Below are 11,824 nucleotides of genomic sequence, written 5' to 3'. Positions count from 1 at the left end.
AAGAGCTTGTATTGCACCACAAACTATAAAAATATGTATTGAAAAGAAAAATTAGGATCAAACTGATTAAAGAACACAATTGCCTAAAGAATGATGATTATCAAAACAATGATATCCATAAATGATGATGGATATGTTTGCATCATCGTGAGAAGAGGTAGCAAAAACATCGAACCAAAAAGAAAATGACGATGAAGATGAGAATAGGATTAGAAAAATTAAACGACCAACAACAAAAAATAAAAGGTAAGATAACTACGTAAACTTTAATTACTTTGAAATATGTAGACAACTTAGTATTTTTCTGAATACTAGGTTAAAATCCTCTTTTCCCACTTTTTAAAATAATTGTATGAATTATTACTTTATTATTTATTAACTATATATGTTTATTTTTGTAAATATTTTAATGACAATTGGCATGCAATAAATTTCAATACTACTCAACAAAGACAAGCGACACACTATTTGCCCAACCCAAGAGCTGAATCACCTGAAGCCGCGTCCTAAATCGTTGGGAACTAGAACTGTGCCCCTGTGGTGCGACCAGAATCAACTTCAAATTTAGTGGAAGCGGAACCGAAACCATTTATCCCGAACCGTGGCCATATCTCTAATGTCAATAGTAAATCACCATAACCAGTTGAAATGTACAAGGGTTGCAATTGGCATCTTTCTCTCAATTCTACAGTTACTCCATTGAATCAATTGATACCTAACAAGAAGCTAACAAGAGTCTAGTTGAGATATTTGATGTCAAGATGACTTTTATTACAAAATAAAGACTTTCCTATGAAAGCACCACTCAAAAAGTATTGCCATAAGACATTATAGATTAACACTTCAATTGGTCCAATCATCTTGTACGAAATAGGATATAGGTAGATGAATTTCATAGATATTCAAAGTACTCCAAAATCCCAAACAGCAAAACCTGCGAAGAGAAACAAGATATAAAAACCGTAGAATAATAACTATAATACCTATCTACAAAAATCGATCAAAGGAGTTGAATTTAAGCTCTTTTCTCATCATTTGTCCTAGATGAAATAACTTAATTCTATAGATGCATGATGTTTTGTGACGACGTTTTATAAGTAGACGAAACTAGTGATAGGGTTACCATTAAGCTAGAGATGTAAAGAAAGGCATTAGAATCAAAGGATTTTAATCTATGTTGATGCAAGAAAGACAAACTGAATGTCGTTTGGCACAAAGGATCATATCTGAGATGTGTATACAAAGGATCTCCTACCAAATGAGTATTTAAATTTTTGGACTACCTTAGGTCACTTTTTCAAAACAAAAATATTAATCAAAACACAAAGCCTATGATATGGTGCAGGTGGCTCAAAATTAAGAGTTCGACAGAAACATTATGCGATACATGAGTGTCACTAAGATCAAAGGGGAAATACACCAAATCACCATCAAACAAACACTACTAATACTACACGAGTAAGAATATTGGGCTTTTAGAAAAATCGGTGGGGGAGATGGGCTAAGTTGAGATACATGTGTGATGAGTCATGAGTAAACATTCACTAAAAGAGAAAATCCATATACATTGATTTAATCGTGTGCAAAGTAGCTAGAATGTGATTGAAGGATTTCACTTAGAGGGTTTTAAAAGAGGAAAGAGTGGAAAATAGAAGGATAACAAGTGTGAAAAAAAAAAGTGGGACTTATGGGGTGAATATAAGTGTATAATTATAGAAAGGAAAAATTACCCTAAACAATACAACTTTTAAAAGATATTTCCCTCTAGCATCCTTTGACTTGTTTGTGACCTAAAATTGTAGGTTAATTGTCAAAAAAAAGAAAAAAAAAAAAAAAAAAACATAATCCCTCACCAGTACACTTTTATAATTTCACCACCCTCCACCAACTCCACCATCACAGCCTCCAACAAATCCACCTACCCACCCACTGCCAACCCCAAAACCCACTGTGAAACACCCCTACACCCTCCCCCGCCCTCACCCTTACCCCTACCCAACCCCAAAACCCAGATTCCCATGAACCCACCACCCAGAAACCCGCCTCTACCACCAACAAAGCCATGAACCTAAAAATTTATGAACCCACCACCCAGAATCCTACCCCTTACCACCCAGAAACCCATGAACCCACAACCCAAAAACCCACTCCCTGCCACCCAGAAACCCATAAATTTAGAAACCCACCACCGAAAAACCCACCCCCATTTATGGATGAGATGTTGTTTAAGGATATTACTATTATGCTTTTGGATTCAACAACTTTCAAAAATACCATTGATTTGTTTGTTGTAAGATCCAAAAGATTTTGCAATATTGTTTTTTTACAAGGGAGGGGTGAGATTTAATGGTGTGATTGGGGTGGGGAAAAGGGGTAGGGTGGTGCACAGGTAGTAGAAGGGGAGAAGTGAGATTTTGTTTTTTAATTTAAATTTTATTTTTTGGGTAGAAAAAACTTGTTTTACATGTCAAGGCTAAAAATGGATGTTGGTGGAAAACTCACCTCAAAGTTGATATTATTTATTATTAATCAATAATTGATATTATTGTAGGTAAAATGTTGAAAGGTTGTATTGTTCAAGGTAATTTATCCTTATAGAAATTGATTTTAAGTTGTAAACAAGTGTTAGTTTCATATCAGATTAGTTGATTCGATCGTATCAGATTAGTTGATTCGTTTTGGTTCATGCAACTTATCCCATATGTTTGGACTAAGGCTTTGGCATCGCCCTAGTAGATGTTCTAATCTAATTCCTAATAATATGGGAAATGGTGCATAATCGATCAAATTAGGCTAGAGTACAAATTTCAAATGCATTTCCAGACCACTATCAACTTGCAAAGCACAGGGAAACATCTTCATATAAAAAACCTATAATCCCAACATCAAAAGGCATCAATTTCTAATTGTAAGGAAGACATTTTAAATCACAATAAACATATTTTCATATATAAAACCCAAAAAGAAATCCCAATAACAAAATTAAAGAAAATCTAAAAGACGGAAACAAACATACTTGCATTAATTACAATCCAGTTACTTGGGAGTCACTTCTTGAGGGGTTTTAGCATTGATGGAAAGAGCATGCAAACCAGACTGAAGCTCATCAGCTAAAAGTTCATAAACCATACGATGCCGTTTCACAAGAGTTTGACCTTCAAATTTAGAAGAAACAATCTTCAAATTAAAGTGAGTTTCACCACCATTATAATTGCTCTCTTTCATAGCAGCATGCCCAGCATGTTGATGTGAAACATCTTCAACCTCAAGAATACTTGCTTCTAATGTTGATTGTAACTTTGCCCTAATTCTATTTGCCCTCGATGCCAATGCATTTGCGCTGCTCATTACTCCTCTTGAAGCCATCTCTAATGTCAACAGCAAATCAATGAAATTCCCAATTCAAAATATCAAATCTTTTTACATAAAATGCTTCCAGATTGATTGGAAAGAGTAGCAGAATTGTTTACCTTGATTATCAGCACTTAGCAGCGAGTTGTGAGCACTTTCCGAAACCCTAATTGACTATTGATGCATTCGCGATTTCGCAACACTTTTATCTGTTGCGTTAACGGAAGTTATAACTGATGTCTGATTGAGGCAAGGTGTCCGACCCACCTATTCTTTTAAATTTCTTTAACATCTGTTTTTGTGTTTATATGGATTTTCCGCTATTGTAAATTTATTTACCGCAAATCTTGAATAAGGATATCTTATTATAACACGAGTTTATATAATGGGTTCGTTTGTAATTAGTGATTATTATTAAGGTAATATTTGTTCACTTAAAAATTATTTTTGACCACTTTAAAATTATTAAAGTAATCATTTAAAAATTATAAGTAACCACTTTAAGCTCATAAATAATCACTTTAAAGCTATAATTGATTGTTTTAAGATTAAGTGATCATTAAGGTTATAAGTGATCAATTTAAGATCATAAAGTAATCACTTTAAAAGTGTGAGTGCTCACTCTAAGGTGGTCATTTTAAGATTGTAAGTGATCATTTAAGTCTATAAGTGGTCATTTTGAAGTTATAAGTGTACATTGAATCAGCCTAATAAAGATGATTTTATTGTGAGACGGTTGCATTTGTAATTCACTTTTGAAGCCAAGTCAAAGTCGAATTTAGTAATAAAAGGTCAGGAATATCGAGTTCGATTGGAACAACCTCTAAATATCTTATTTGTTTTAGTTGGAGAATAAAACATACAGTTGTAAATAGAAGAAATATCTAAATGGTATAAAAGAGACATAAAAAAATAGGAGACAAGTAGACAACAATCAAAATAATGTTGTAAAGTTAAAGAGATAGATAAAAATGATTGAGTTTCACAAATTTAAAGGAACAACACTAATAACAATGTAAATATGTAGGAGTTTTCTTTTAAGAATTTTATTTTTCTATGTAGTAAATTTATATGAAGTAAACAACTTCGAAGAGAAAATAATTTTTATCTAAAATTGTAAATTAAATTTCAGTTTAAATCGTAAATATTACATTTGCGCTTGGTAAGGCATGTGTTTATCAATTAAATGGATGTCATATCAATAAAATAATTCGCTTCTTAAATGTCGTCATCTTTTTTTATTGTGTAGTCACCTTTTTTCATGAACCTTTAAATTTGCCTCTAATCCTTTATGAACACTCTACATTCAATCATCTATCATATATGTTTTCACTATCGTATTTCTATCATTCTTTATGCATGCTTCTACTACATTTTTAGATGTTTGTACGTTTACCTGTAATAAAACCGAATTCATTCTAATTTATATCTTAATCTGAATACCAAAACTTATAATCATGTCTTTTCCTTCCTATCGTTTTAACCCTATCTCTAACTTATTTTATTTCCTATGGACATAAAGTAATAATTTCTTCATTTCCATGATAGTGGCAACACTAAAAACGTACAGTCAAGCTACCAATGTTCCATGATTCCAATATTAACCTAAGACCTATGCTTTTCCTTAACCTCCTATTATTAAACCCTATGTGTCGTTGCTCATTTTGACACCACATTCGAGCCATATAGCACGTCGTTTATTGACATATATAATCTTCCCTTACTCATTTAACACCACACTCGAGTAACATAGCGCGTCTCTTTTGAACAACAACTGGGCAACTTTTGCATACCTTTCACTACACCTAAGTCTAAGAAGTATCACGTATTGTCGAGTAAGAAACGCCCCAAGAGAATTGATATTATTCATGACTACGAAAGTGATTAAGTTTTACTAAACTGATTGTCACTAATTTATAACTCTCCTTCCTCCTTTATTCAAACTTCGTATGAGTATTACGCAACAAATACCTACAGGTGGAGTTTTTTACCACCTACATAAAGCATTTAATTTCTCTCCTTGCATATAAGGATTATCTAACCTAATCCTAAATCAAAAAAAGGAAGAATTTGATATGTTTTATGTCAAACAATTTAATAATAATAATAATAATAATAATAATAATAATAATAATAATAATAATAATAATAATAATAATAATAATAATAATAATAAGATGAAGAAGAAGAAGATGAAGAAGCTGAAGAAGAAGAAGAATTCCCAGGTATCTGAAGGGCATGGTTCCTTACGAGAATACCTTTCATATGTAGCTCACCGACATGCAAAATACCTTTCATATGCAGCTCGGCTCTAATTAAGAGGTACTAATGAGCATCTCAACATATTGGTGCCAAATCTTTATCCTCCCAAAAAGCATCATCAAACAAGTGAACACAATATGTAGATCATTCCTTTGGCATGGAGAAAAAAGACAATACTAGCCCAGGTAATGTGAATTGGGATAACATATGCACACCCATAAAAAAGGAAGGGGCCTCGGCATAATGGACCTGGCAACTTAGAACATTGCAGCAACTGGCAAGCTGGCCTAGCATATCAGCACCATAAGAGATTAAATGTGGGTCAAATGGATACATGGCATCTATCTCAAAGGAGGAAACTAGAAGATCTTCAACCCTCCCCCACAGCAAGTTAGACATTATGGAAACTTTTAAAAATATGGCATATTGACAATAACATCCTAGTAAAAAAAATAGTAACATGGTGTATAAAGCTCAGTTTAAGATTCAATGATGATGCTATGCCATTTGTCCATACAACCTTGAAGAGTTAAATAAGGGGAATGTGCGTTAGTTAAATCGAATAGAAATCCTCATGATATGTGACTAATGTCCTAACATCTCATCCAAAGTTTGAGAAACAAAGGGCTTTAGGAGACTATGGAGAAAATGGATAAGTGGTGGTCTTAATTCTTGCTTTTTGATGGTATTGAATGGTTCTCCTAGAGGAGGGTTTAAATCTTTCAGAGGTCTTAGGTTAAGTGATGCTTTATGTCCACTTATTTTCTGTTTAATAGCTAATGTTTTGGGTGGGCTATTTAAAAGAGTAGTTGAGAGAAGAATGATAGAAGAATTAAGAGTGGGTAAAGAAAACATTATTGTTAGTCACCTCCAGTATGCAAATGACATTATCTTGTTTTTATCTATAGATGCAAAACATTCATAAATACTCTTTATATCAATTCTGTTTTGGGAAGATAAAGGCTTGAAAATAATTCTCATAAATCTACCCTTGCTGGAATTAATATGGAAGACGGGAGAATTAAAGTAGGGAGTGACGATTTAAGAGGATTTGGGGAAGATGTTTGAATAAGAGTACAACCTTTCAAATCTCTTATTCCTAGTTTATATCAAATATCACTAAACATGGGGCTCCTATTTGTGATTTCCATTCATATATGGAGGGATATAACCAGTGGCATGGTCTTTTTTCTTTAGGCATCATCCTCTAGAAAGAGATATTTAATCCGTTGTTAAGTTATCCAGTCTCCAAAATTTTACCCCCTTTGAGAATTTAATCTTTTGTGTGGTTGGTGGTTTTAGGAATCTCAATATTACAGAGAATCTCCAAATTAGAAAATCTGATAAAGCTTTGAGTTCGCATCAATAATGTGTAATGTGCTTGATCGATGAAAAGGATAATGATCATCTCTTTTTGCATTTTAATTTCACGAGAGAGCTATAGGGTAAACTTTTTCACATAAGTTGAGATCTTTGGGTAGCTTCAAGAAGGATTGAGGATTTCCTATTCTTTAATCACCGTTTCTTTAAAACTAAGAGGGAGCTCAAAAATTTGTGGAGATGTTGTTGCTATGTAATTCTTTGGTTTATTTGGTTGGAAAGAAATAAATGAATTTTTATTGATCAGTTTTTACTGTTGGAAATCTTTTGGGAGAAATCTATGTTCTTAGCATCTCTATGGCCAAAAGCGCGCAAATGGTATTTTTTAACACGCTACTCTTAATGATATTTTTAGGAGTAATTGGAGGATGGTAATGTAGATTATTAGCCGGTCTCTTGAGGGATTTCTCATCCCTAAATTTACCATTAATATTTTTTGTTTATCCAAAAGAATCAGTTATTTATTTGTTTATTTATTTGACGAAATTAGGGTAATGTAATGTGGTTGCAATCAAAGTAGTTTGACAAGAAATAGAAAAGTAGGCAGAGAAATGAAGTGATATAAGTAGGAATAGAGAATAGAATATGACTGGGAGGATAGAGAAATATTACGAGGAATAAGTGGGTAATAATACCCAAACTTGAAATGTCACCTTATAACCATGAAAAAAATCGCGGTCGCGGATGAGTTTGCGGAAACAGTTCTGATGTCGTGGAAAACGGCTATAACGGAGAAATAATGCGAATCAAGGCCGATGCGTAAAAAATCACATAAGAGGAGTTTGGAAATTATAATTGCATTTTTTGTTGAATTACTATTATTATGCAATCATATGCAACTAGCTATTATAATTTCAATATTTGAGATTCTTTTAGTGTATAGTTAATGAATTTATTAGTTATTAGTTAATTATTTTGTTTATCAACTAAAATTATGAGTAACTATAATTTAAGTGAGCGTAATAATCAAAGTTAATGGGTATTAATGGAATTTGAACGGGTATACAAATAACGTTGTAATGGTGAAATTTCGTTATAACGGTAAAATAACGAGCGTTACACGTTACGTAACAGTCAACGCGGTGTTTTAACCGTGAAATTTCATACACTGTTATATAACGAGATTTAACGTCTCCACAACTTTCAAACGAGTTATATAACAGGCGTTACGTAACGTAACGGGGGAGTTTTTATTCCATGCTTATAACTCATTTCCCAAATGGAAATCGTGAAAACTAAACAAAACAGACCCTTCGTCCCTCAATTGGCACAACTCTTTTATTTTAGTTTGTCCACTGATTTTGCACCATTTTCTTTTCTGGTAATGATCACACTCTCCTTTTAATCTCATCCATAAACTTATTTTATTTTCCTCATCTTAGCCATTTATTTCAATCATGCACTTGCTTTTTTGTCTTATTCTCCAACCCAATTTTCCTTTTCACTAATTTACACCCAAAAATCATGGGGTGCATTGTGAGAAGTATTTAATATGGTACCATGTATTGAATTGAGTAATTCTTGTAGATTTGCTTGACTAAACAATATACAAATATGCTCCTTTGATGTATGTGATGTATTGTCATGTTTTTTTTAGGTTCAACCACGTTCATATTTGCCTTTTCATTAAGATGGTGTATGGTATGCTTGTGTTTGGTAACTCAATATTCACGAAAAACAAAAACAATGCCGATGTTTAATCCCAATATATGGGATCGACAACATGAATCAAAATAAATCAAAGTCAAGTTCAAGATGATTGTATGAGGAATTGAACCTCGTACTAGCAAGTTATGATAGAAGCATGTCACCAATTAAGATGCATGAGTTTTTAATTGAAAAAAAGAAATGTTTTCTCAAATTTTAAGCAATGTCTTGGTTCCTTTTCTTCGATCAATTCGGGTGTGTTAACCTAGGGATTAGTCTAACATTATGAGTGTGATACCTCAGATTTAGCTTGAAAAGGGATTGATAGACTACTCATATCAACAAGGTGTATCTTTTTTTCATGGAGCCCATTTGCTAAAAACTACACAATTAAGCGTGCTTGAGTAATCCTAGGATGGGTGACCTCCTGAGAAGTTTTCATAGGTGCGCACGAGTGAGGCCAAAGTGCATTGGAAAGACTTGTATTGGTCTGTGGGGCCAGTCTACAGTCTTTATGAATAGTCACTAACGGTCCGTTAGGCCAGGGTGTTACAAAGAGTTGCCTAGCACATCTTTCTTAGGGTGCTTATAGACTAGTAAACCTGTCCAACCTGCTCAAGTTGGCGTTACTCTAATAATCTAGGGGCATTGGGGCAATATTACCCATTGTAGTCGTTTGTGTTATTTTGTCATGCATGGTTGACTTTTGCCTGCTCTGCTGATTTGGTGATACTAGTTCCAAAGCGATGCATTAATCATTGGAGTCCCTTTTTCCCCTTGTTCATTAGACTACTTCCAGTTAGTATTGCCTACTTTGTTGTATAAGCTCGTAATTCGCTCAAAATCACACACTTCAACTATCTGCACAGATTGGCCCGAAATCAGCGTGTTGCAGTTTATAATTTGCAAGGTGATTCTTTCAACTTATTTAGTCTTGAGAAGAATAAGGTAGTGTAGAATCTAGACTTTTCATTACATTATAAAAGGGGAAATATGAGTGATAGAGGTGGAGAAATTACTTTGAGTTTGTTGGGGGTGAAGTTACATGATAATGTGATCACTACTGGTAATATGCTTTTAGTTGAATTGATCTTTTTGACTGTAGTTTCCCATCCATTTGCTTATCTTGATATATTCTATAGTAGTGATGTTCTTAATTTGAATTTGTTACTGTCTAATTCTTAAACAATTTTTGTACACCTAACAGATGATTAGCAGTGAAATAGGAGAGTCTTCATGTACTTACAGACAGTCTAATGACAAGTTGCTAATGTATGCTGAATTGGTTTATTGTTCACGATTTGTTGTTGTCTTCCCTTTGTTCTATTGTGCTTACATGTTGTATTTAAGGGGCAGCTTAAAGCAGACCATTATAATAAGCGATTCAAGGGAAGACTTGATTGCACCTTTGACTAAATAAACTAAAACAAGACATCAAGATCAACTGGTTCTACTTCCCTACATCTTGTTGCATTGGAAAGTACTACTAGCCTTCTTAAAGATGTTTTTAGGTGCTCATCAAATGATAGAATTGTGGTTTTGTTATCATAATGTAGCCTGTATAAAGGTTGATCAGCCTTTTTTAGAATAAATTCATGCTTCTAGTGGAGAATCTCTGCTTACATCAAGTGATTCCTCAGACATGAAAAGAGGTGTCGACGAAAGTGGGATATGTAGGACTAACTCAAATATTTTGGACCTCTCTCGTCGTCCACCTGGTATCTTAACTTTTTTAATTATCATAATCTCATATATATAGTTCATTATTTTCAATTGAATCTTATCTGTTGATACCTTAGTTTTTTGATGTGAAACCTGTTCTGGAAAATGATAATCTGAGTTAAGATCGAGTTTATTCATATGTAATCCATTTTCATCGCAGGTGCTCTTGTAATAGACTGCAATTTGGTTCCGAAATCGGATGTTTAAGAGGTGGCATCAAACATTGTTTAGGATTCCTCAACAGTTAGAAATAAAAAGGTTATGCAAGAAGGGCAAAGAAAGAGCAAGGGTCTTGCCTTGTTCGGAAATAACATCATCCAAGTGGAAGATTCACCTGATAGTGTATTTAGATCAAAGAAGATGAGCGGAAAACTTAATACAAATCTGTAGGTTGGGAGAGAACATTTCTTCCATGTGCTATTTTAACCAATTTTTATTTCTATATTTGTCCATTGGCAATTGTGTTTTTGATGAGGTAATGATGCATCTGATATTGTATTGATGTCAGCTATCTTCAGAAGATGGAATATGTAGTAAAATTGCTGCACCAAGTACAAACCCTGAGATTGTTCACAGCGAAGCTCATCAAAATGTAGAGTTTGCCCTACATAGTCAAAGGCTTCAACCTAAGCAATCTTGTAAAATTTCAGTTGATTTGGGTTTGTCCCTGTTTACGGAGCTCATACATGAAAGCCAAACATCCTAACATGGCTCCACCATACATCAATTCCAGATTCCAGAAACTTCAGGAATATCTTGTAAGGGGAAGAATATAGTCAACTCTGAAGTTGCTAGGGAGAACCCTCTCAATAGTGTAAAAAGTGGCGCTCAGTTAGCCAAAAAATCAGGTTCAACTCATGAACTGATTGTAATTGATGGCGATGCTTCATCAGAGGAAATTATATCAGACGATCGCAATATTAGGAGTTAACCACTAATGTCATTTGAAGCTCTTTATGAAATTTTGTACAAATGTGTAAATGTGTAGCTATGTCTTCGTACTTCAAAGGGGGAGAATTGCAGAAATTTTTTGTACATTTTGCAAGTTGTACGTATGTGTCCTAGTGCTGATGGACATATGTGTCCAAGCGCTCATAACACGCAATGGTATGAGGTTGTAAAATGAAAGTCGTTAGCTCCATTTACTTGTGCGGGAGACTATGCTTTAGATCCTTAAAAAGTAGAAGTCATTAGTTAAATCTGTCTAGGAGAAATCTATCCTATGCAGCCAAAATTTAATTGGTTAAATCTGCTTTATAAGCATCACTTCTTACTGGTATCAATTTTTGATTATTCCCAAAGGAGTATGAAATTGATTAGCGATGTATGTCGAAGGTTATTATGGCACAACAATCATAAGAATTTGGCTCCTGATTGGAATGACGTGTGTACCTAAAGAAGGAGGTTTAGGCATTAGATGCTTGGAAGTATGGATAAATTAGTTTGGCATCTTTGAAATGGC

The 11,824-nt window shown here is 33.8% G+C and overlaps 1 protein-coding gene across 1 annotated transcript; it reads right to left on the bottom strand.

The window, feature by feature from the left end:
* Positions 1 to 614: 614 nt before the first annotated feature.
* LOC130817866 (sufE-like protein 1, chloroplastic/mitochondrial) lies at positions 615 to 3,641 on the bottom strand. Its single transcript, XM_057683822.1, has 3 exons — positions 3,471 to 3,641; positions 3,017 to 3,368; positions 615 to 934 (listed from the first exon to the last, which is right to left on the bottom strand). Exon 2 carries the CDS (start codon positions 3,364 to 3,366, stop codon positions 3,037 to 3,039), a length of 330 nt encoding a protein of 109 aa, XP_057539805.1. The 5' UTR covers positions 3,367 to 3,368; positions 3,471 to 3,641; the 3' UTR covers positions 615 to 934; positions 3,017 to 3,036.
* Positions 3,642 to 11,824: the final 8,183 nt, after the last annotated feature.

Source organism: Amaranthus tricolor, chromosome 7 (genome assembly GCF_026212465.1).
Source record: "Amaranthus tricolor cultivar Red isolate AtriRed21 chromosome 7, ASM2621246v1, whole genome shotgun sequence".
NCBI lineage: Eukaryota > Viridiplantae > Streptophyta > Magnoliopsida > Caryophyllales > Amaranthaceae > Amaranthus > Amaranthus tricolor.
Note: the sequence above shows the minus strand (reverse complement) of the source record. Positions and strands in the feature narration are given on the sequence as shown.

Coding starts and splice junctions, on each gene's coding strand:
- LOC130817866 (XM_057683822.1), bottom strand. CDS start 3,366: ATGGCTTCAAGAGGAGTAATGAGCAGCGCAAATGCATTGGCATCGAGG.